Source organism: Diceros bicornis, chromosome 2 (assembly GCF_020826845.1).
Source record: "Diceros bicornis minor isolate mBicDic1 chromosome 2, mDicBic1.mat.cur, whole genome shotgun sequence".
In the NCBI taxonomy this organism is placed as follows: domain Eukaryota; kingdom Metazoa; phylum Chordata; class Mammalia; order Perissodactyla; family Rhinocerotidae; genus Diceros; species Diceros bicornis.
The window spans coordinates 51,058,989-51,085,482 of NC_080741.1; the positions used below are offsets into that span (position 1 = coordinate 51,058,989).

General features: G+C 39.2%; 1 protein-coding gene across 6 annotated transcripts in view; it reads left to right on the forward strand.

Annotated features, from left to right (window-relative positions):
• The window catches only part of RBM6 (RNA binding motif protein 6), a 114,294-nt gene that overhangs the window by 22,072 nt on the left and 65,728 nt on the right, over positions 1-26,494 (forward strand). For 4 of the 6 annotated variants that reach the window (XM_058559082.1, XM_058559091.1, XM_058559102.1 and 1 more), the window contains exons 3-5: positions 1,688-2,966; positions 5,054-5,143; positions 6,724-6,793. In XM_058559082.1, the coding sequence (XP_058415065.1) occupies positions 1,688-2,966; positions 5,054-5,143; positions 6,724-6,793 (1,439 nt within the window). The remainder of the gene's footprint in view (positions 1-1,687; positions 2,967-5,053; positions 5,144-6,723; positions 6,794-26,494) is intronic. The other 2 variants (XM_058559123.1, XM_058559132.1) reach the window with 2 other exon arrangements.

A 26,494-nucleotide genomic window follows, 5' to 3' on the forward strand; every position in this document is an offset into this window, starting at 1 on the left:
CAACTTATGAGGGTAAGATAATCCTTAGGGCAGTATTTAAAGACAGTGTTGGATGTGTTCTGGTCAGGAAACATGTAGATTTAGATGCCTCAGCACTCATCCCATGAGTGTCTGCTGAGGCCTAAGTCTTCCTGCAAGCTATTGAGATTTGAATGATTTTAGTTATGGGAGACACTAGAGTTATTGGTAATGTCTTAATTTTAGTGTTAAATTGTATTACTTATGAAGAACATTTAAACTTGCTCCTCTTATGATGAATCACATAGACATAATTAATGTTAATGGGAGCTAATGGAAGTCATCATGTTCTGAAAATCTGTTAAATATGCATCATTCTAATGTTTAGGTTACTGTTGTTAAATTCCTATTACTTGAAGAAAGCGTTCGGCATTGTAATTGTTTCTCTTGAACTGAGTGACCCAGAATCAGTTGTCCTTTGAATCTTTCTATAGTGCTGTAGTCTGAGCTCAGAAGGGTCATATAACAGAACCTATATATATATTCTGGGAGGAGAGAACTGAGTTGGACTTGATCTCTTAATATTTTTGTTTTAGTGCTAAATCGCAGATAACTCTTCAAATCATTTCATGTTTTCCTTTTTCGTGCCCTCCCCTCCCACTCAAGCTCAGGATCCTAGGTACCTCGTTGCCAACTTAAATTCCCTAATCCTTTACTAAAGCCAAAACACGTAAAGTGGTCTGGAGGTTAAGCAAAGGGAAGAAGTTGGGTCACATGAAAGATTGGGCCAGTTTTCATTCATCTCTTGAGTTCTGTAAACTAAGTATGTATATTTAATACTGTGCTTATCTTTAAATATATTTTATTACCATGAGAAATTAGCATGAGGCATTGGAATCTGAAACATCAGCTTCTTCATTTGAGACCTGGGGATAATGCTTGAAGGCCTAATGCACGCTCTAGGATTAACAGCGTTAAGCTCCTGGATGCTGTTGTTTGGCTTAGTCAACTTACACATGCTTTGTGACATGATTCATGCTGCCTTCTGTGATACCCTTGGGTAGTTATAATAATAGGACCCAGGTGAGAGTGCTTCTAGGCGGAGCCACTAGAACTGGGATTTGGATGTATCCGGGGCTGATGCTCACCTGGTGAACACTAGTGTGCTCCTACTGCTGATTTACAGCCAGTGTTTCTTCATTTTGGGCCTGCATCCATTCTGATTGGGTGGTGTCTGTACTGTAGCTGTAATCAAATATTTTGGAATGTTACTCCTGTATGCAACAAGGAGAAAGACACCTCCTGAAACTTACTGTAAGAAATTTACAGTGCATTGATTTTTCTGATGTATAGGAATCATGTTGATCTTGGAATTCTAAGTTCCCTGGCTGTGGGAAATTTTTGTAGCATGTCACCATTGCTAGCTTATCTGGTGTTGCGGATTTTCCCTGTTGCAGGACTGAGTGAAAGCTTTTTCTGCAGCAGTCATGTTGAAAACCTTGTGTTGACTTTCCTCGTGTTCTGAAATGGGAGCATAAAAGTTTACTCCGTCACTTCGTCTTAAAATAGCAAAACATTGCTGTTTTCTGCAGATCTAGGACCTTGTTACAGAACTCTGCCAAAAAAAAAATGGTTACAGAAGAATGTGCTGTGATTAGAGAAGAATATGCTGGTGTGTAGATTTCAAACTCTCTGGACAATATAAATAACACTGTCTTTGTTTCTACAGTGGGAGCCAAGAAGAAAGGTTTGCTCCCGGGTGGAACAGGGATTATCCTCCTCCTCCCCTTAAGAGTCATGCTCAAGAGAGACACTCTGGCAACTTTCCTGGCAGAGATTCACTTCCCTTTGATTTCCAGGGGCATTCGGGGCCTCCCTTTGCAAATGTAGAGGAGCATTCTTTCAGCTATGGAGCTAGAGACGGACTGCATGGTGACTATCGAGTTGGGGAGGCACCTGGACATGATTTCAGGGGGGGAGATTTTTCATCTTCTGATTTCCAGAGCAGAGATTCATCACAGTTGGACTTCAGGGGTAGGGACATACATTCTGGGGATTTTCGGGATAGAGAAGGACCACCTATGGACTATAGAGGTGGAGATGGTGCTTCTGTAGATTATAGAGGTAGGGAGACATCTCACATTAACTACAGAGATAGGGATGCTCACACTGTTGACTTCAGAGGTAGGGATGTTCCTCCATCTGACTTCAGGGGCCGGGGCACTTATGATTTAGATTTTAGAGGCCGGGATGGATCCCATGCAGATTTTAGGGGAAGGGATTTATCAGATTTGGATTTCAGGGCCAGAGATCAGTCCCGTTCTGATTTTAGGAATAGAGATGTATCTGATTTGGACTTCAGGGACAAAGATGGAACACAGGGGGACTTTAGAGGCCGAGGTTCAGGTACTAGTGATCTAGACTTTAGGGACAGGGATACCCCACATTCAGATTTCAGAGGTAGACACCGGTCCAGGACTGATCAGGATTTTAGGGGCAGAGAGGTGGGACCTTGTATGGAATTTAAAGATAGGGAGATGCCCTCTGTGGATCCAAATATTTTGGATTACATTCAGCCCTCTACACAAGATAGAGAACATTCTGGTCTGAATGTGAACAAGAGAGAAGAATCCACCCATGACCATACAACAGAAAGGCCTGCTTTTGGCATTCAGAAGGGAGAATTTGAGCATTCAGAACCAAGAGAAGGAGAAACACAAGGTGTAGCCTTTGAACATGAGTCTCCGTCAGACTTTCAGAATAGCCAAAGTCCACTTCAAGACCAAGACAAGTCACAGCTTTCTGGAGGTGAACAACAGAGTTCGGATGCTAATCTGTTTAAAGAAGCAGGTAGTCTGGACTTTCTTGGCCGGCAAGACACTGATTACAGAAGCATGGAGTACCGTGATGTGGATCACAGGCTGCCAGGAAGCCAGATATTTGGCTATGGCCAGAGCAAGTCTTTTCCAGAGGGCAAAACTTCCCGAGATGCCCAGCGGGACCTTCAGGTATGTTAATGGAGTGGATTGCCTTTTTGCTTTGCTTTTTTTTTTCTTTTGTGAGGAAGATCAGCCCTGAGCTAACATCCATGCCAATCCTCCTCTTTTTGCTGAGGAAGACTGGCCCTGAGCTAACATCTGTGCCCATCTTCCTCTACTTTATATGCGACGCTGCCACACCATGGCCTGACAAGCGGTGCCTCGGTGCGCACCCGGGATCCGTACCCGGAATCCGAACGCAGGCCCGCCAGCAGCGGAGCGCGCACACTTAACCACTATGCCACAGGGCTGGCCCCACTTTTTGCTTTTCAATAAGGCTTTTCTGAAGTATGAAGTATAGAGTCCAGGACTGTTAGTCCTGGGTCTCTCCTTGTAAAACCATTAAAAAGCAAAATTTGTATTCAAGAATGGAATATACATCTCTAGAGAAAGGGCCCTCAGCTCAGATCATATTTTTGATGTGTGTCTCTTCATTATTTTATTTTATGGTGCTGATTTAAATGCCTTGGGATAATTTAGTTTGAAAGCACCTGTCTTTGGGAGTTGGGTCTCTCAACTTTTGCATAGTAAGGCCTTGTGGCTTTTTAGGGTTCATTTTCTTATTTAAATTCATTTAGAGAATACTTAGGAGTCTTTCCCTAGTCTTGAGGAGGTGAGGTTAATGTTACAAGTATCTTCTGGGGCTGGCCCAGTGGTGTAGTGGTTAAGTTTGCACCTTCTGCTTCAGTGGCCTGGGATTCACCGGTTCATATACCTGGGTGCAGACCTACTCACCACACATCAAGCCATGCTGAGGTGGTGTCCCACATAGCAAAGCTACAGCTCTACAACTGTGATACACAACTACGTACTGGGGCTTTAGGGAGAAAAAAGAAAAAAAAAAAAGGAGGAAGATTGGCAATAGACATTAGCATAGGGCCAGTCTACCTCAAAAAAAAAAAAAAGTGTCTTCTTGCAGCTAACTTAATTGACTTCAGTGTTGAATTTCTATATATATAATATATAATCTAATGCATATATAATCTAAGCGAGGAGAGTTATGTTTGCAGTTGGACAATGAAAATATTATCTTTTAAAATAGATTTCACCCATCTCTACTCAGGTTTCTGTTATTTTGGACAGTAATCCTAAGACATGCTAACCAGATAATGGATTTTGAGAGTGTTAGAGCTGGATGACCATATAATTTATTGTTCAAATCAGGACACTTGCGGGCCGGCCCCATGGCTTAGCGGTTAAGTGCGTGCGCTCTGCTGCTGGCGGCCCGGGTTCGGATCCCGGGTGCGCACCAATGCACCACTTGTCTGGCCATGCTGAGGCCGCGTCCCACATACAGCAACTAGAACGATGTGCAGCTATGACATACAACTATCTACTGGGGCTTTGGGGGAAAAAATAAAATAAATAAAAAAATAAAATAAAAGTTTACAAATCAGGACACTTTCATGAGTAAAAGAGGACATTATTTATTGATAATTATGCCAGGACAGTAAGCATAACGGGGAGGTATGGTCACTTAGTTATAGGAGACTTTTTCTCAAAAGTTAAATCCTTTTTATAACTTCTGAGACGGAAGTCAGTTGGAGCTGAGACTTTTATGAATATGGAAAGTGCTGCTTTCTCTGAATTGTACTGTTAAGTTGTATGGTCAGATGACAACTCTTGACTTTGTTGTGAAATTTGTTTATAGGTGACATCTTTGATAACTGACATCTGGTTTAAATTTCTTTTTCTTTTTCTTTTTTTTTTTTTTGCCATTTTCTCATTCAGAAAAAGAAAATTATAGTTTTGAGAATATGTTAGGTTTTTTTTTTCTGGTTATAAAAGTCCTCTTAACATTCTGTTTTACTATTTTAAGGCACCATCAATGAGCGTTTGTCTTAGCATACTTGTATTCTAATAATTGAAATAAAATTTTGGAACTCAGAAAAATAGAGAAAATTATAATTTTTCAGATCTTCATATGATGCAAGTCATTTTTTTTTTTTATGATGCAAGTCATTTTGATTTTTGATCCTGAGTACCTGTATTCATGTTCAGCTTCATTTTCCACACTAACATTTATTTCTGAAATAATTTTTTATTCTGGATTCAAGGATCAAGATTATAGGACTGACTCAAGTGAGGAGAAACCAAGCAAGCTTATTCGATTAAGTGGAGTGCCTGAAAATGCCACAAAAGAAGAGGTAAGGCTCTTTTTTTTTCTTTTTCCTTTTCCTTTTTTTATCAATTAAAAATTTTTTTTTAATTTTTAATTTTGAAAAATTATAGATTTCACAGGAGGATGCAAGGAAATGTACAGGGAAGTCTTAGGTATCCTTCACCAGCCTCCCCCAGTGTTAACATCTTGTATTACTATAGTACAATAGCTAAACCAGGAAATTGGCTTTGGTACAAGTCATAGAGCTTATTCAGGTTTCACCAGTTATACATGCCCTCACTGAGGTGAGGTTTCTAAAAAAAAAAAAAAATATGACAAATGATTGCTGTCCTCAGACCTGATAATCATCCTTTAGGGCATAATCCAAGAGGGAGGGTTAGAGTGCTTACATAAAGATGCAGTTTATTTATAGTAGTAAAAGCTGGGTGCTGCCCAATTCCTCAGTGTTAATGGATTGGCTGACTAAATTATGGTAGAACTAATGGAATAATTTGGTCAGAATATTACAACAAGAGCAAACAGTGCTTACTCTGTGCCAGGCATTGTGTGATGCTTATAAACGTTAGTTTGTTTAATTATCACAATATCCTACGAATAGGTGCTCTTTATTCATTCAGTCCAAGTATTAAGTGCTGTTGTATGCCAGGCAATGTTTTAGGCACTCAGTGGTATAGCAGTGAACATTATAAAGTCACTGCCTCCATGGATAATAAAAAAGTAAGCAAAAAATAGATAACAATTTCAGGCAGTGATAAGTGCTCTGAAGAAAACTAAAGTAAAGGTTTAGAGCGTCACTGGGGTAGGGGCTGTTTTAGATCAGGTAGTTAGGGAAGGCATCATTGAGCCCAGGCCTGAATGGAGTGAGAGAATAGCCCATTTGAAGAGGGGAAAAGAACTGGCCAGCCTGAGGGAGTTCAAGTGCCATGGCCCTCAACTGAAATGAGCTCAGTGCATCATCTTGTTTAACAGAAGAGAAACTGGACACTGAGAGGTTCCACAGCAAGTGAGCAGGAGAGGCTTGGAATGCAGGCAGTCTGATTTCAGAGCTTGAGCTTGAGCTCTTGATGGTTATACTCTTCTGCCTTTTATAGTCTTGGGAATTTTTGAATAATTATGTTCTACTTATTCAACAGTTTTTGAATGCCCAGAATGTGCACAGCTTAGGGCCGGCCCCATGGCTTAGCGGTTAAGCGCACGCACTCCACTACTGGCGGACCAGGTTCGGATCCCGGGCGCGCACCGACGCACCGCTTCTCCGGCCGTGCTGAGGCCGCGTCCCATGTACAGCAACTAGAAGGATGTGCAACTATGACATACAACTATCTACTGGGGCTTTGGGGAAAAAAAGGAAGAGGATTGGCAATAGATGTTAGCTCAGAGCCAGTCTTCCTCAGCAAAAAGAGGAGGATTGCTATGGATGTTAGCTCAGGGCTGATCTTCTTCAAAAAAAAAGAAAAAGATTGACTCTCAGGATGTGCACAGCTTAATTTTGCCTTTATAAAGTAATCATAGCTTTAAATTATGTAGAATAAAAATCAGTAGAAATATAATATTCAATATTTGATTATGATTTATATCATTAATATAAAAACCATATTCTTGCAGATTCTTAATGCCTTTCGGACTCCTGATGGCATGCCTGTAAAGGACTTGCAGTTGAAGGAGTATAACACAGGTGAGTTTCTCGACATGCATGTGGCCTTGGGTTAGGAAAGGTCTTTGTCAGATTTCTGCAGCGTGTGCTACTCAGAATTTTTTAAGGAAACACAATTAAAATTTCCAGAAGCCTCCTGTTGGTGCCTTCAAGTAACAGCCAGCTTTAGTCTTAGCTGTGGTTTTTTGTGGATGTTTGTCCACACATAGGCAATGCGGATGCTTGTTCCAGTTCTTCTGCGTGCATCTCACTCTTCTGAGTGAGATATAATGTGTGTTGCAGCATTTGTCCCTGAATATATTTTATATAATTAAATCATTAAACTTACTGTTTATGTTCTTCATGGTGGTGGAATGTTTACATTTGAGCCTAATAGGATTTAATAAACCTACTACATGTAAAATTTTATATTTCATTGCTTCGGAGTGAAATTTACAACTTTCTAGAGAAATTGTACAAATTAGTGATTTCTTGAATTTTCAGTCTTGCTCTCTGAGAATGGAGTCCTTCAACAGCTATTTTGATGAAATCCATTAATAGATCCAGAAGAGCTTTCTCTGACCTCTGTTTGTGGTCTGAACTGCAGATTTAACTTTTCAGAATATCCTTCTGGTATTTTAGTGTACAGTATGGATTTTGCATCCTTGGATATGGAGGGCCAACTGTATTCATTGTACTACACCATTTTATATAAGGGACTTGAGCGTCCTTGGATTTTGGTATCCACGGGGGTTCCTGGAACCAATCCCCCACGGATACTAAGGGATGACTACACCAAGTTCAGTCAGTTCCTTCAAATCTTGTTATAGAAAAAGTATTCAAAAGTGAAATGCCAAGCACTCAAGGTATTGACCAGTATTTTTAGGACTACATAATATGAAATGGTTTAAGAATAAAGGTAATCTTTAAGTGATCTATTTTTCAGAATTTTAAATTGAAGAAAGTAGAGCGTTAATCTTTTCACTGAATTTAGGATTTCAGTAATCCAAGTTAAAGATCTCTTCAAGTAAGAGCATGCCTTATTTTTGAGGATATAGTTTACTTTTAAACAGTTTACCATAGAATAAAATTTTTGTGATAGCTAGATAGCTTCTTCTTTAGATTGGTTCTGCAGAAGGAAGCTATTCACAAAAATAAATTTTTGTGCTTGAAATAATCTGGGATTTGCATTAAGTCCAGAAATATTTTTTCTGTAATTTGAGAACAAACTCAGAAGCATTATTTCTCGGAAAGCTAATTATTTCTTTGTTTTAAAAGCATCAATTCTGAATTTGTGGAAATATGACAAAGAGTAGTTATGTTATTGTTCTTGCACACTTTACTTTTTTTTTGCATGTCTCACACTTTCTTGATTTACTATTATCTTTGGGAACTAAAAGTAGAATTTATAGGCTGCAGTTACTTTTTAACTGACAGGGCAATAACCTTAGCTTTGATCTTGTTTCATGAACTGTGCTTTCATTAAGTATTGGTATATTTAGGAAAGAAGAGATATCTTAATGTTTGAATAGCAACAATTTAAACTCTTCATTTCTTTAGTACTCACTGACTTTTTATTTATATTATCAGATTTATTAGCAAAGTAAGACTTATATTAATGTATAGGGTCCACAGAGGAAGTTCTTAAATTTACTAGCTGTGATAGCTATTAGAATCGTAATTGACAGACCAAAGACATTGATACACATATGAAGTCATTCAGGACATTGGTTAAAAAAAATATACGCCTTTCAGGAAATGCAGTCTTCTCTTGGCATTTTATTATATGAAGTGATAGTGTAATATATACACACAAACACACACATATATATGTGTGTGTTTGTGTGTATATATATTCTTTTTTTAATGAAAGGATTGGATTACCAGTCCCATGTTATCCATATTACATCTGTGTGTGGCAAGTAGAATGAACTTTTGAAAATATCAGTCAGATCATGTGACTCCCATGTCTAAAATCCTCAAATGGCCTTCCATCTTACTTGGAAGAAATTCTCAACTCCTTGTTCTGACTTGCAAAGTCCTGCATGTGCTGGCCCTTGGCTGTTTGTCTGACTTCATTCCATACCCTCTCCACCTTTCTTATTATGCTGTAGCCACACTCGGCCTTTCTCTAGTTCTTGACCAGTACAGACTCTGTCAAGGCTTTTGCACTGCTCTTCCCTCTGATTTTCACATGTCTTCTGGGCTTTAGTTCTTGGCTTCAGTTTCACCTCTCAGAGGCCTTGCCTCAGCATCCAATCTAAAATCATTCTTCAGTAAATTTTTCACCATATCCCAGTTTTTCATCTTGGGATCTATCACTTTGATACTTTTCTCAGTGGTTTTATGTGTCTTATTCCTCACACTAGAGAGTTAGCTCCGTGACAGCAGCAGCCTTATCTGTCTTGTTCCCTTCTGTTTCCCCAGTACTTGACACTCTGCCTGGCACTGATGTGTTCCCAGTATGCATGGAATGAATAACTGTGATGTATATGGGGAGCAGCTGTGATCTCTTCTTAGATGAGCATTAAAGAGTAGTTTAGGTTTCACAGCAATGCAGTCTTACATATCTGCTGAAGAGTATGCCTTGGAACACTCACTGAGAACTTTAGCATTTAAAAGATTGTGTGGGGGCCGGCCCCGTGCCTTAGCGGTTACGTGCGCACACTCTGCTACCGGCGGCCCAGGTTCGGATCCTGGGCGCGCACCGACGCACCGCTTGTCCGGCCATGCTGAGGCGGCGTCCCACATACAGCAACTAGAAGGATGTGCAACTATGACATACAACTATCTGCTGGGGCCTTGGGGAGAAAAAGGAAAAAAAAAAAAGGAGGAGGATTGGCAATAGATGTTAGCTCAGGGCTGATCTTTCTCACACAAAGAAAATATATATATATTGTTTGAATTTCAGTAGAAAAAGTGACTTTAAAAATTTTTTTTTTATATCTTTTTTTTTTTAATTTAATTAATTAATTTATTTTTTCCCCAAAGCCCCAGTAGATAGTTGTATGTCAGAGCTGCACATCCTTCTAGTTGCTGTATGTGGGACACCGCCTCAGCATGGCCGGAGAAGTGGTGCGTCGGTGCACGCCTGGGATCGAACCCGGGCCGCCAGCAGCGGAGCGCGCGCACTTAACCGCTAAGCCATGGGGCCGGCCCATAGAAAAAGTGACTTTTATAAATGGCAGTCAGTTTTTTTAGGCTGTGTGATAACCTGCAAAGACTATGCAGGATGGATGTTGCTCATAAGAGGGGGATTGTGGAGTAGAGTTCATCTTTTTAGTTGATGTAATGAGGAACCAGTATGTAACAGAGAGAAAAGATTAATGCCTGTTCACTGACTCTAGTAATTATCAATTTGATTTTTGTCTCATTTAGAGCTGTATAGGGTCACAACTTTTATTCAAAATCTGTGGGGTCAAGATGAGTTTATGAATTTTCTGAATATAGAAAAGTAATGTGGTACATAGATCATATATGAATTATATCCCCCAGTGAATGTATATTAAACATAATAATACTGCTGTAGCAGAGTATATGAATATTCTCGCTAAAATGACTAAAAAAGACTATAAAGAGACTTGAAGTAGTGTAGGTCAGGATTTGTCTTTAAGTGACTTCACTGAAAATTTACCAACAAACTTGATATTTAAGGGATTTTTGGATTTTGGAATTGCAGATAAGAGATTGTGTATATTTGAGTTTTTCTTTTGCCATTTGCAAATACATTATAACTCATTAGTTGTAAATTACCTTGAGTTACATGATCATATTCCTGGAAAAAGTACCAGGAGTGAAATGTCTTCGTAACTGGGCAAACTCGGGTATGTACATACAGTGGAATGTTAAATCAGCAATAAAAATGAAGAAGCTACTCACGCACGTAACAACATGGATGAATCTCAAAGGCATTATGCTGAGTGATAGAAACCAGACTCAAAAGGCTACACAATGTCATAAAAAGAAATGAAGTACTGATACATGCTACAACTTGGATGAACCTTAAAAGTATTATGCTAAGTGAAAGAAGCCAGACACAAAAGACTACATATTGTATGATTCCATTTATATGAAGTATCCAAAATAGGCATATCCATAGACACAGAAAGCAGTTTGGGTAGTTTGGTAGTTGCTAGGAGCTGGAGAAGAGGGAAATGGGGAGTGATACCCACTGCTTAGTGGGTACGGGGTTTCCTTTTGGAGTGATAAAAATGTCCTCAAAGTAGATTGTGGTGATGGTTGCATAACATTGTGAATGTACTTAATACCACTGAATTGTACGCTTTAAAATGGTTAAAATGGTACATTTTATGTTATGTGTATTTGATCATAATTTTTAAAAAAGGCTACATACTGTATGATTCCATTTATATGACATTCTGGAAAAGGCAAAATTATAGGAATAGAAAACAGTGGTTGTCAGGGTGTTGGGGGAGGGGTTGACTGTAAAGTGGAGGCATGAGGGAATTTTGGGGCATAATGGAACTGTTCTATATATTGATTGTGGTAGCGTGTATCAATGTTAAATTCACTGAAGCTGGTAACTACTGTGGTTATGTAAGAGAACATCTTTATTCTTAGGAAATACACACGGAAGTTTTTAGGAGTCAAGGACCTTGATGTATGCAGTTTTCTCACATATGGTTTAGAAAAAATATTTGGTGTATGTGGAGAAGGGAGGAAGAGAGTAATGATAAAGTAGATGTACCAATAGGTGAATCTGGGTAAAGGGTATATGAGTGTATTCTTTGTATTGTTATTCTTGCAGTTTTTTTGTAGCTTGGAAATTATTTCCAACAAAAAGTTGAAAAACTGACATAAAGCTAATGTATTTTATTTTTAAATGAATCAGCAGAAATCTTGCAAGATAAAAACTGCAATGTACAGCTTCTGTCAACAAGTAAACTGTAGAGTAGTAGTTCTCAAAGTGGGTCCTGGACCAGCAGTGTTAGCACTACTTTGGAACTTATTAGAAATACAGATTCTCAGCCCCTGCCCTAGACCTACCAGATCAGAAACTCTAGGGGTGAGACCCAGCAATCTCTGCTTTAACGGAGTCCTCCACATGATTTTGATGCACCCTGAATTGTGAGAACCATTGAGAGATCGACTATTTGTTTATATTCTTTATTCTGGAACTTTTTTGCCCAGTTTAAAAGGGACTTGATAAGCAAGTGGACCTTCTGTAAGTAGAAAAGGCTAATGCTTACGTATTTTAGGAGCCCATGGCAAGCATGTGCCTTGCCTACCTGATATTAGTTCTGCTCTACAGAGCTGGGGCAGGAGCTGGAGTAATGATGTTATTTTATGTCTTTGGTTGTTCTTTCTGTTTCTGTAGCATACTTCCTCCAGAGATCCTGGAATGGTTGTAGATGTTCTCATTCTCACAGTGTTTCTGTGACATATGAATGCAGACAGAATTGCTCTTGGTTTTTAGGTGGACTTGCATACTATACAGTATATAAGCTTGCCATGATGTTTTTTCCAAGGGAATTTGTATTATTTAGAAAAAATGATATAGCTTGTGGATTATGTTTCCTAATAAGTCTCAAATATAGAAAGTAACTCTATAGTAACTAAAGTGCTACAGAATTATTTTAGTACTGTTTTTGTTAACTAGCATCGTAAAGTTAGAAGGTTAATAAAGTGGTATTAGTAGGAAGAAGCAGTATCTTGCTTTGATTCTGTCAGTGTTCATACAGTTTCTGTGGCGCTTGGAAGGAAATTTCTTCTCAGAAAGTGAGCAGTGACCAGGTCACTTGGTCTTCTACCCTAGCGTTTTGGGTATACTGAAAATGACATTGTATCAGAGGCCCCCTACCCTCCCTCTGCATTTATTATGGGTAACAGGCTCATATCCTTTCATTTTTCACAGTTGAAATGGTTTGAGTGTTTATCTCCATGTTGATAAAACAGAAGTGCCTTCCTTAAGAAAAGAAGAAAAAACCAGAAAGGATCTTTCAATTTAGGGGCAGAAATCCATTGTGAAATGGATTGACACTGATGATACAAAACATGCGTAGTTTATGGTATCCCAAGTGGAGTAACTGAAGACACGGTAGCTTAACAGTATTTAGAAAAAATAAATTATAGTTGGAAAATGCAGATACACATTTTTGCAGTATTTTTGGCATTTACAAAATAGACAAATATTTTTAGTTCTTAGGGAAAAACTGACCACAGGCTAATCAGAAAATATCACATTTACTTGTCACATCTATAAAACTGCAGAAGGTGTTGTTTTCAACCAGGAGTGTTACCAGGTTTGGTACCACATTTGGGGAGGATGTTTACAGATGAACCTCAAGGAAAGGTGGCTGAGCTTTAAAAATAAGAATGTCTAGGAAGCCAAGAGGCACTTTTTAGGGTTGTGTGAGTCTTGTGGAGGCAGTGAATGGACCCTGTGACTGAGTAGACAACAACACACTTGGAGGAGAATGCCATCATGTGGTGCTGGAGGGATCAGTGAACCTGGGGAGAGGTGCTGGAACTAGGCTTAATTTTAGTCATCTTTGGAATTACCTGAGATTTGCCTTATGTATTTCATTTTTAAAGTTTCCCCCTGCAAAGACTTTGAGTAGAAGGTTCTGCTAAGTGAGTATGGGTGTTTTGTGACCCTTACCCTCATTTTAAGGGATTACTTCTCATATGAGAGATTACCTTGGTGTAGAGCCTAGGAGTGGAAAACTTGGCTAGGTACCTTGAGCAGAGAAGTGAGCAAGTTGTCTCTGACCACGATATGTTTTAAACCTCACTAGGTGGTGTGGTGCTTACTGCAGAATAGGGGCTCACTGGGCTGTTGGGGAAGGATAGCTTGAAGTCCCTATAGACTTTATGGGAGCAGTGAGGCACTAAGGTTTAGTGTCAGGGGAGTTTGAGTTTACTCCTGTCAGCTAGTGAGGGGAGGGATGGCCTAAAAGAATACAAGTATCGTTTCAGGGCTTGGTCAGAGCTAGACACTTTGAGGACTTGTCCTGACTTTAAAGTGGGATCTCAGTACTGTTTTGGAGAGCAAGACTAGTATTACTGGTTTAACTTAACTAAAGCAGCCTTTTTTTCTTTTGGGTAGTTAACTTTCCTGACACTTAAGATGAAACTCACTTTCTATTCTGGGAGCTGACTCATTCTTCAGTCTAAGCCCCTTTGTTGAAACCTTTTAAGTTAGCAAGGATGGCCAGTCATAGTTTGCAGTCCTGGTAGGGAAGTTTTAATATTATTGTTGACTTTTATTGGGCTCCCTGCAGGCTACCTTTCCTTGGGGCTTTTGGGTATAGAGTCTCATTCTAGATCTGAGAATAGGACATCTTTACAACCCAAGGCATCACTTTATTCAGAAGCAAGAACCCACTAAGTTGTTGGTTTTTGGTCAATAGACTGTGTAGCCTTGGAGGTCTCTGCCTAAACCACACATAACATTGGGAGGTAGAACAGATAGCTGTTTTGAGAATATTGCATGACAATGATGAGAAGATGCCTTAGTCGGTGTATATATATCCTTTCCCCCAGAACTATTTAGCTGAGATGGAATTTGCCTCTCTGAGATGGGAAAGGTGTTTGAACTCTGTTTACAGCCCTCTGTCAGTTCCACTGCCTTTCTGAGTTCCTCACTTTTCTTTGGGAGAATTGCTCCTGCCTTCTGTAGTCCTCACTTGTCTCTTTGACCAAATGCTCAGGTGACTTTGGCTGAGTTTTCCGGGTTATATAAGGCTGATTGGAGCTTCCTATGCCTTTTGGTGATCAGAAGAATTCACTGAAGAGTTTCCTCTGCTGGAGTAGCAAGAAGAAAAGGGTCATTAATCAGCCTGAATAGTGCAGGAACCGGCTTGACTCCCAGTGTTCATCCAGGGAGAAGTCGTCTATACAGTTACCTTCAATGGGCAGCAGAATAGAGGGCATCCATAAAAACTATTTATAGGATTTAAAAATACATTGACTTCTTCCTTTAACCTTCCCCTTGTACCAGAAATCTGATCTGGGCTCTCCCGTTGTAGTTTACATTCTCTACCCTCAGAATATAAATTAAAGCAGTGTTTATCTGCTTCCATGTTTCTTGCTTAGGTCATTACTTAGGTCTTCTATCTGATTTAAATATAAGCCTTCTTGGAACTAGATAGTGGTCATGGTTGCATTACTTTGTGAATATACCACTGAACTGTACACTTTCATAGGGTGCATTTTATAGTCTGTGAATTATACTTCAATTAAAAAATAAGCCTTGAAAATTGGTTATGTCTTATAAAGATTGATTTCTTAAAAGCATTTTCGTGAGTATAGAGAATGTTTACAGAGCTTCAACACAGATGTTAATGGCCTACTGACTGGTACTTATACTTTCCTGGTAGAATTCATAATTGATTGTCCCTAGTCTCAGTTTGGTTCATTATGCTATGCGTAGAAAATGTTGTTATATTTTCATCTTTTAAAATAAGACAGCACTCTTTAACCTTGAAGAACTTGTGATTTGTTCTTTGGTGTTACCCACCAAATATGTGCTATTCTGATTATGTATGGCTCTACATTGAAATTGTTGGACACTGTTATTGTTTATTTATTAATTCATTCATCCACCCAATATCTATGGAGTATTGAGATGCAGAGGACATGTTAGTGAACACGAGCAATGTAATCTTTGACTTTATGGGGCTTTTGCTTTTATGGAAAATGGGTATCTGGGATGAGTGTTCTGTATTCCTCTTCTGTATAGGCCACAGTATCTTGTAATACAATTTTTGTGAAGGGATCTGGGAGTTCTCACACATCATGGGTTCTTTTTGGCTGAAAGTTTGAAGGATTTACTTCTTTGGATAACTTGATGAAAAGTGTTCTGTCATTTCTAATCCTAAAGTTACTAGAGGATGACAAGAACAGGAGTTGTAGATTAAAAGAGAATAACATCAGGGCTGGCCCAGTGGGGTAGTGGTTAAGTTTGCGCGTTCTACTTCAGCAGCGCAGGGTTCGCTGGTTTGGATCCTGAGCGTGGACCTACTCACCACTCATCAAACCGTGCTGAGGCAGTGTCCCATATAGAAGAACTACAACTCTACAACTACGATATACAACTATGTACTGGGGCTTTGGGGAGGCAAAAAAAAAAAAGAGGAAGATTGGCAACAGACGTTAGTGCAGGGCCAATCTTCCTCAAAAAAAAAAAAAGAGAGAGAGAATAACACATAAATGAATGCTTGGAGGTAATCATTCGTTGGAGACATCAGCAAATAATTGTTAGTAATGTACCCTGAGTTTCAGAGAGGTAAAATAAAAGAAGTCAGGGTTTTTCATGGATGTTATATGAAATGATCAGACAAGAAGTAGAGAAAAATGCGTATAGATGGACCTAGCTTTTTTGTGTATTCTCTAGAAGACGACTTGTTGTACCTCTGTTCCAATGCATATTTTTTAAAAGGAATATTTTCAACCTCTCAAATGTAGTTGGGTTGAAAGAATTTGTAAATTCCCAGACAGGAGCTGTCTTTTATACGATAGACCTTCGGAGAATTTGAAAGGTCTTGATCGTTTTGGTCTCAGTGTTGGGGAAGTTTCTCCATCATTTTTTCTTACTAAAGGAGGACTGCTTTGCTTTCAGGGGAGTGTTTTAAATAATCAGGAGCGCTTTGAGTTGTTTAGGGTGATCTGAAACCTGATTTCCAAACCACCTCAAAATGTACCTTAGAAACTAAGATAGGGAAATGGTAATGATATTTCATTTGTAGAACTTAGTCCTCGCTCTGTTGAAAGAATGTTGGTTTTCTTGTGGGATTCCCTCTTCTCTTGATTGTGTTGGGCCTACTGCTATTTTTTCCCTACTGTTATTAAAACTAGATTTGGCTTGGAAAGAGAAAAAAGATGTTCTTTGGCTTGATTTGTATCTTTAAGATTCATTCAGTTGCTTTAGGGGCAGGGGAAGCAGGAAAAACAAAGTAAAACAGAACAAAATTTTCCCTTTTTTCTGTATTTCATTTGAATGCCCACAGGTGCTTTTGCATTTATCAAAAGTGAATATTGGTTGTCATAATTGTCAAATGCTTGTTAGAAAATCCCGTGGTACAGGAGCTGGGGAGGGGGCTGTGAATAGTACTTCATCGTTCTGGTGAGGGAAAGTGACTAGATAATGTCATTTTAAAAGAATGAATCCAGGGGCCAGCCTGGTGGCGTAGGGGTTAAGTTTGCGCACTCTGCTCCAGTGGCCCGAGGTTCTCGGGTTTGGATCCTGGGTGTGGACTGACACACTGCTTGTCAAGCCATGCCGTGGTGGTGTCCCATATAAAGTAGAGGAAGATGGGCACAGATGTTAGCCCAGGGCTGATCTTCCTCAGCAAAAAGAGGAGGATTGGCAACAGATGTTAGCTCAGAGCTAATCTTCCTCACACACAGACACACAGAAATGAATCCAATGTCCCTGAATGATGATGACAGGGTAGGAAAGTCATCACATAGCATAAGCTTCATTAGGTTTTTCTTAGTAACCTATCAACCGCATTTGTGCCACAAACTAAATGATTTCCTGCCTTTGCTTGTTTCCAAATCAAAGAAGAAAATATTAGTCACATTGTCTTATATCGCACTCCATGCTATAAAAATTCCTGGCAGCAATGTAGGTTGTATGAGAATTGTTGTTAATAATATATTATATAAATATAAAAATATTTGTAAGTATTGGGATGTTTTTCTTCAACTTCAATGTATTATTTAACATATATATGCAAACTCGGGAAGTAAAACGTTGAATGAGTAGAACCTCCCAAGAAATTTTCCCCAAAAATGTACTGACAGAGTTAATTTTAATTTCTAAAACTATGCAGTGGTGTTATATTGAGGGAGGAGAGTTTTCTGTTCTGTTGTTTGTATCATTTTAAGTAATTTAAAATTTTATATTTGTTAGAAAATTTAAAATTTTTGTTTTAGCTTTTGGATTAATATTGAACTCTAGAAATTGCTTACCTTGTTTATCAGACAGTGAATATGTTTGACAAATGTATGGCATGTCTGATGAAATGGACCCTTTTTTTGGAAACCTTAACCAAGAGTAGTCCTATATTTTAAAATGGCTGCATGGAGGACAAGTGCTGTCAGTAAGTTAGCTGATTACAGTGGTATTTGCAGTTGACCTTGGCATAAAGTGCAGGGAGGGAACATTCCTCAGGTGAATTGAGAGATGGAGGTCTGAACATGTTCAGGAATGACATCGACAGAAAGCAGTGTTTGCCTCCCGTGCCATATAGCCAGAGAGATGATGAGAGATTTTTTACCTCCTGACGTTGACCAATTCTGGTGCCAAGTGGGTATCCTATAATTCAATTCAGTTCTGACACTAACTACCCAGAATTAGCATCAGACTCCAAGGTTTAAGGGCTCAGTCCTACTGGCCTTACCTCAGATGCCAGTCAAAAGTATCAGATCCCCACGTTACCCATGTTTCTGTCGGGGGTTCTCACAGTCCCTCCTTCAGGTTTGATATTTTGCTAGAAAGGCTCACAAGACTCAGGGAAACACTTAACCAGTTTATTATAAAGGACCAGGTGAAGAGATACATAGGTACGTAGGTCTGGAAGAATCCAGAGCATGAGCCTCTGTCCCGTGGAATTGGGGTGCACCACCCTCTAGGAATGTGGATGTGTTCATCAACCCGGAAGCTTTCCAAATCCCATCATTTAGAGGTTTTTATGGAGGTTCTATTATGTAGGCATTGCTAATTAAATAGTTGGCCACTGGTGGTTAGCTCAGTCTCTAGCCCCTTGCCCCTCCCTGGAGGTTGTGCGGTGAGGCTGAAGTTCCAAGCTTCTAATCAAGTCTTGGTCTTTCTGATGACCAGGCCCCCTGCTGGAGCCATCTAGGATCCCACTAAGAGTTGCCTCATTAGAACAAAAGACACTCATTAGTATTTTGGTGGTGAACATGATGTAATCTATGCAGAAATAGAAGTATAATGATGTACACCTGAAATTTTTACAATGTTATAAACCAATGTTACTGCAATAAACAAAAAATTTAAAAAAAAAAGATCAAAAGACACTCATATCACCCTTATCACTCAGGAAATTCCAAGAGTTTTAGGAGCTCTGTGCCAGGAAACTGGAATAAAGACCAAATACCACAGATGGGATCCCAAAGCTAAATCTGGCTGGTACCTAGTATCTTTAGTTGGGCATTGGTTTTCTGTTACAGGGCATAGGTGACCTAGGCTCGTAGTCTGGTCAAAGTGTGAGTCTTACAGAATGCCAGTTGTCTGACCTTTCTTGGGATGCTGGTTCACTTCTGGAATAGGTGAGTGGCTGGGCCAGTAATATATGCTGTCGTCCTGAACAACTTCCACTTCAGAAGCCACTATCTTTGTGGAACCTTCCCAGAGCCCCTTAGAACAGTGGTGAGTTGTTCTTTTGTGTTTTTTTTTTTTGCACTAGGGCCAAGGCAGTGGGAAAAAATGTTTATGGGCCATATTTTTTTCCCCAGTCAAAATAAAAATAGCTTTGTAACCTATGGAGGAAGCAGTTTATATTTTTAGCATACACTAGAAATCAGCAAGGAGGCCCCGTGGCTTGGCAGTTGAGTGCACGCACTCTGCTGCTGGTGGCCCGGGTTCGGATCCCCGGCACACACCAGTGCACTGGGCTGGCCACTCTGAATTCTTTTAGGCCGTTAAGGGGGAGGTAACAAGAAAAACTTTGAGTATTTTGTTTCTTAAAAATAATCAGCCTGTACAAAAACAGACACACAGATCAATGGAACAGAATTGAAAGCCCAGAAATAAAACCACACATATACGGACAGCTAATTTTCGACAAAGGTGCTAAGGACATGCAATGGAGAAAGGAAAGTCTCTTCAATAAATGGTGTTGGGAAAACTGGACAGCCACATGCAAAAGAATGAAAGTGGACCATGTGCTATCGCCATTCACAAAAATTAACTCAAAATGGATCAAAGACCTGAAGGTGAGACCTGAAACTATAAAACTCATAGAAGAAAATATAGGCAACACACTATTTGACATTGGGTTTAAAGGAATCTTTTCGGATGACATGCCTACCCAGACTAGGGAAACTAAAGAAAAAATAAACAAGTGGGACTTTATCAGACTAAAGAGCTTTTATAAGACAAATGAAACCAGAATCAAGATGAACAAACAACCAACCAGCTGGGAGAGAATATTTGCAAAACATACATCTGACAAGGGGTTGATCTCCATAATATATAAAGAACTCACACAATTGAACAACAAAAAAACAAACAACCCGATCAAAAAATGGGCAGAGGAAATGAACAGACACTTCTCCAAGGAAGATATACAGATGGCCAATAGGCACATGAAAAGATGCTCAACATCACTAATCATCAGGGAAATGCAAATCAAAACAACACTAAGATACCACCTCACGCCCGTTAGAATGGCTATAATCACCAAGACAAAAAACAACAAATGTTGGAGAGGATGTGGAGAAACAGGAACCCTCATACACAGCTGGTGGGAATGCAAATTGGTGCAGCCTCTATGGAAAACGGTATGGAGATTCCTCAAAGAATTAAAAATAGAGATGCCCTATGATCCAGCCATCCCACTACTGGCAATCTATCCAACGCACCTGAAATCAACAATCCAAAGAGGCTTATGCACCCCTATGTTCATTGCAGCATTATTCACCATAGCCAAGAAGTGGAAGCAACCTAAGTGTCCCTCGACTGACGATTGGATTAAGAAAATGTGGTATATATATACAATGGAATACTACTCAGCCATAAAAAAAGACAAAATCGTCCCATTTGCAACAACATGGATGGGCCTGGAGCGTATTATGTTAAGTGAAATATGCCAGAAAGAGAAAGACAAACACTGTATGATCTCACTCATATGTGGAATATAAACCAACACATGGACAGAGAAAACTGGACTGTGGTTACCCAGGAAGTGGGGGTGGGGGGTGGGCACAAGGGGTGAAGGGAGTCATATATGGGGTGATGGACAAACAAAAATGTACAACCCAAAATTTCACAATGTTAGAAACCATTAAAATATCAATAAAAAAAAAAAAAAAATCAGCCTAGGGGCCAGCCTGGTGGCATAGTGGTTAAGTTTGCAAGCTCTGCTTCAGCAGCCTGGGAGTTCACAGGTTTGGATCCCGGGTGTGGACCTACACACCACTTATCAAGCCATGCTGTGGCAGGCGTCCCGCATATAAAGTAGAGGAAGATGGGCACAGATGTTAGCCCAGGGCCAGTCTTCCTCAGCAAAAAGAGGAAGATTGACAACAGATGTTAGCTCAAGGCTAATCTTCCTCACCCCAAAAAAAAAAAAAAAAAAAAGCCTAAAAGAATCTTCACATTAAATAGGCATATTTTGGGGTGGCAAATTTTGTTCCCTTTGAGTATGCTCTATGATGTTCACACAATAATGAAATTGCCTAATGATGCATTTCTCAGACCATATCCCCGTAGTTAAGGTATGCATGAATGTACAATTGATGTGGCATTGACTGAGCACTATCGCATGCCAGGTATTATGCTAGTGTTGGGGATACAAAAATGAAAAGAAGACCTCACTTTCTAATCTGAGACCTCTCTTGTTTTGGAATCATCTCTCTGCATGGGCAGTTTGCTGCAGCATTGATGCTGCTCCTCTCTTTGGTGATCCTTTTGCCATGCCTCTACCATCTTTCTTGCCAGGCTGGAATTTTCCTGGCTGGGGAAAGAAAAAAAGCAGATCTGCAAAAGTTCCCTCTCTTACTCCTGATGGTTGCTCTGTAGGTTTGTTTGTTTGTTTGTTTTCAAGTGAACAAAAATTGAACTAGATCATTGGCTCTGTAAAGAATAATTGTTTCCAGATAAATAAGTCCTGGGGATATAATGTGCAGTGTGGTGACTATTGTTAACAATACTGTATTGTATATTTGAAAGTTGCTAAGAGAGTAGATCTTAAAAGTTCTCATCAAAAGAAAAACAAATTGTAACTGTGTGGTGATGGATGTTAACTAAACTTATTGTGGTGATCATTTTGCAGTATATACGTATGTCAAATCATTATGTTGTATACCTAAAACTAATACAATGTTTTGTCAATTATATAATTGTTCCCTTTTTTGACTTAGCGTCTTGAGGTGGTCTATGCCTGTCTACTTGTCATAACTCTTCCGTTAAACTAAGCTCTCTGAGGACAAGGACAGTCCCTTCCACTGTGCTCATATACCATTGTTAATGTCAGTGGAATTGAAATGAATTGAGTAACAGAATTTCCTAATAAATGTTATCCTGGGCACAGAAAACCATCATCAGATGAAGTAATCCTAGTATTAATTTTGGGGTTTGGAAACTACTTGAAAATATAAACCAAAAAAAAAAAATTTTTTTTTTTAAATAACCAGTTGGTGCAGATGGAGAACTAAATAAAATAGAGCCATGTACAGTTTTCAAAAATTTAGCAAGTAATCATCAGTGTATATCTTCCTCATTTCATCTGTTTTATGATAAACCAGCAACCTTTATATGCATAGTTGTGGGGGAGAGAATTGAAAGTGCTTATAAGGTGTCAAAGTGATGGATTTTATGTGGGCCAATTGCATTCTTCCCAGATGGTAGTTTGACATATAAATCAGATATTTTCCCAGTTTTCATAATGAAAGCTGCAGGTGCATATTCACTTGAGGATTTACCTGAGCAAAGTACCTATTGGAAATCTTACACACAGGCCTCCTTTGTTGTGTTACTCCCATTGATGGGAATTCAGTTGTCTGGATCGATTCTGTTTTGTTTTTTGCTAAAATCTCTAACTTGATAATATTTTACTTTTCTTCTAAAAGCCTATATCTCCAATGAAAAGGAATTAGGAAAACAGGACCTCTTGAATCTCTGTTTTTCATGGTGCTTTTTATATTCATAGTGTTCTGTTCCCACAGAAATAATACTGCTTGTTTAGAGGGAAAAAAAACTTTATGTTTTGTTTTCCCTCAAGGATACCCAATAAAATAAAGAAACCTCTTTTCTGCTCTGCTGTCTCCTTTAAAATTCTGATTCCTTTTTACATGTCATAGTTGGTATATATTTTCTGGGCTTTTTCAAAGTCAACCAGTACTCTCCTAATGGGAAATTCACTTGAACTTGTTTATGTTAGTTGGGTTTTTCTAGATCAGCTGCTTACCTCGTTTGCCTAAATAAATATTGCTTTATATTTGTTATGAAAGTGGAGCTTGATGTAGACTTAACAATTGATTCGAACAGTTGGAGCCATGTTTGTCAGCATTGCGAAGTCAGCTTTTCTAGGGGCAGAGATAAAGAATTAGTTCTGGGGTCCGACCCCGTGGCTTAGCGGTTAAGTGTGCGCGCTCCGCTACTGTCGGCCCAGGTTTAGATCCCAGGCGCGCACCAATGCACCACTTGTCTGGCCATGCTGAGGCGGCGTCCCACATACAGCAACTAGAAGGGTGTGCAACTATGACATACAACTATCTACTGGGGCCTTGGGGAGAAAAAGGGGAAAAAAAAAAAACGAGGAGGGTTGGCAATAGATGTTAGCTCAGGGCCAGTCTTCCTCAGCAAAAAGAGGAGGAATGGCATGGATGTTAGCTCAGGGCTGATCTCCCCCCCACCCCCCAAAAAAAGAGAATTAGTTCTGGGATAGGATATTATTTATCAGAGTTTTGTTTTCTGTACCTTCTTCCCCCTTAAGCACTAGGTTAGCTTTTATCACAGATACTTTTTCAAGGAACAGGCAACCACATAGTTAATGAAGATGACGAAGAATTGAAATTTTAATGTTACCTTTATAGATTTCCTTCCCTTGCCCTGTTCTCATCCTTCTCAGCTGCGAAAAAAAGTGTAAGGAGCATTCGTGTTTCTGTGAGAAATCTATACATTTAGGTTAGACAATGGAATAAGATATGCTTTTTAGTATAAATGTACATAAGTCATATAAATAAGCACAAAGACCCATCAGCCCACCAGACTTCTTCCCAGCATGTGACAGTGGAAGAAAAAGGTAATAAAAGAGACTTTTTGTTACTCTTTTTAGGTAAGAATCTGTTTGTGGGACTGTTAACATTGTGTTTACCATCTTGACGGTTCCAAATGGTTCCTAGCAATTTTGAATGCAAGGTTGATTGGTCATTTTCAGAATGTTTAGGTCTCTGGATAGAATATCTTCTGTCTACTCGAACTTTTTCTGTGAGTTATAAAATTACATTTGAGAAATAAAAAAATCTCCAATTGTCCCACTATAACAGTATAACCACTGTGGTAATTATTGTATACAATTGTGTTGCATTATATCATTTTCAGAGTTTTATGTTCACCAGTGCTTGCTCAGCCCCATTCCCCCGTCCCACACCTCATTTTCCCTCTCATGGAGTGAGCATGAGAGGTAGGGATGTGACTTGGCTATGGATTCAGTTGGTTTCTGTTTCCAAGTTTCTTTGAGTGTGAGCATTCACTGTACTGGCTGTGATTCTGTTATTTAAAGTGATATATTTTTCATACATCATGGCCCTTAAATGCAAGCCAGCCGCTTCATCTGGTGTCAACCAAAAAAGAAGTGATCTATTGCTGGACGAAAAACTGGCAGTATTGGACTAACCTATATTGAGAGGTGGTATGTTGTTCTTCACCTTGGGATGTTCGAGTATAATTTTGACAATGCATGTGTTCATCTCATGTGCTGACTTTTGTCTCTAACCTCTGAGTTAGGTGTGACTTCACTGTATTTAATTCCAGTCCTTTTTCCTGTACACATTTTGTGTAATTGTCCTCATTTTTAAAGCTTTTAAAATGTACTGTATTAAGAAAATTATATCAAGTATCTTACCATATTGTAATTTTTATAGCCATCATTTACAACAAGACTTTTGGGTTTTTGTGTTTTCAGAAGAATTTTGGTAGCCAGTATAGTCAGTTCATGAGAGTGAGTACTTTCTAACTTGTGTACTCGGGCCTGCTCACAATGGTTCTGCCATAGGTAATTTAGTATAAGGGTAACTGTGGTGCTGCAAATTTCTGTATTTCTTAACTAATAGACATGCCTTATGCTCAGGCGTGTGGGACCCTTTCTGTAATAGGGCTCTGTAGAATTTGGAATTCAGATCACTTATATCAGTCTAGGATCCTATTAAAGGGTAAGAGACTATACAGTATAGTGGTTAATAGCATTGATTTAAATCTGAACTGCCTGGGTTTGAAGCCCAGTATTGCTGCTTACCATTGAGATGATGTTGGGCAAATTACTTATTCTTTCCTTGTCTGCTTCCCCATGGGTAACATGAGGTTAATAATATTTACCTCATAGGGTAGTCTTGTGAGAATTAAATTACTATATGTAAAGTGTTTAGAATACAGCCTTGCGCCAACAAGTGCTATGTAAGTATCACTTATATCATCCTTATAGGACAAAATGAAAATCCTTAGTGTATAGTGAAAATCCTTATAGTGCAAAATGAGTATTGGACACACAAAATATTTTGCCTGGGATCAAGATTGTATACTTTTTAATTTTTTTAAGTTTTAGGCATTATAATTAAACCTTAAATGTCTGTTCTTTTTTGATAGCTAAAGTTTCGGGCAGAAGAAATTGAGTGTTGGGCTTGTGAATTTAATATTAAATCTGAAGTACGTTGTCAACATATAGTATTGCAGGGTTGATCTATAGAGGTGCTGTTAGATGCTCATATCTCCTGCAGATTGTATCTTTTCCTTCCCACTGACTTTAGTATCAAAGTCTGTTTGTCCTTTAGCAAAGTATGAGTGTTGTCATGAATCTTCTCTCTCTCTCTCTGTGCCCAAATTCTGTGCACTCCTCTGGGCCACAGTAGTTACTTTTTTAAGCACAGAAAGGAAACTCAGGGCTTTGCCAATTTGGTGTTAGTTCCCTGTGTTTTTCATTTTGGTGGCCATGGAGAGGGTTGCTTTCCACACACCTGGATACTCCTTTAATATGTTCTGTAGAGGTAATCAACACACTTGAGAGTACATCTGCTTGTTGCTGGTTCCATGACTACCCCTTTCTGAATGTGGACATGTATTTGAATATTTGCTGTAGATATTTGGTGATAAAAGGCACCTTTGTTGCTTCTGCTATTCTACAGTATTTCCCCAGGACATTCAGAGCCTTTTACAAAATGCAGAATGTTTTATGTATGAGATGTTCACTGAGTTTGATCAAGAAAATCTACTTGAGGGGCCGGCCTGGTGGCGCAGTGGTTAAGTACACGCGGTCCACTGTGGCGGCCCGGGGTTTGCAGGTTCGAATCCTGGGCGCGCACGGACGCACCGCTTGTTGAGCCATGCTGTGGCGGTGTCCCATAGAAAGTGGAAGAAGATGGGCACGGATTTTAGCCCAGGGCCAATTTCCCTCAAGAAAAAAGGGAAAAGGAGAGGATTGGCATCGGATGTTAGCTCAGGGCTAGTCCTCCTCACACACACAAAAAGTCGACTTGAAAGGAATTAAGTAACAAGGTGATTTCCACTGTTAATAGGATATATACAAATACATACACTGTTTCTTAAAAGTAGTTTCATTTCTTCAAATAGTTACTATTCAGAGGAGACTGATTTTGTGGTAAGTTTAAATAGCGGTTGCAGGGGTTAGTTTTGATCTATGTTGGTCAAAGCTGTGAAATCCAGTAGAAAAATCTCTGTCAACCTAAGGTGGTATTGAGATATCTAGTAGCTTTCTTTTCTCCTTTCTGGTCATTTCCTAAAACTCAAAGTGAGAATCAACCTATACCATTGTAACATTTCGTAATGAACTTGAAATATTTAACAAATCTAAAGTC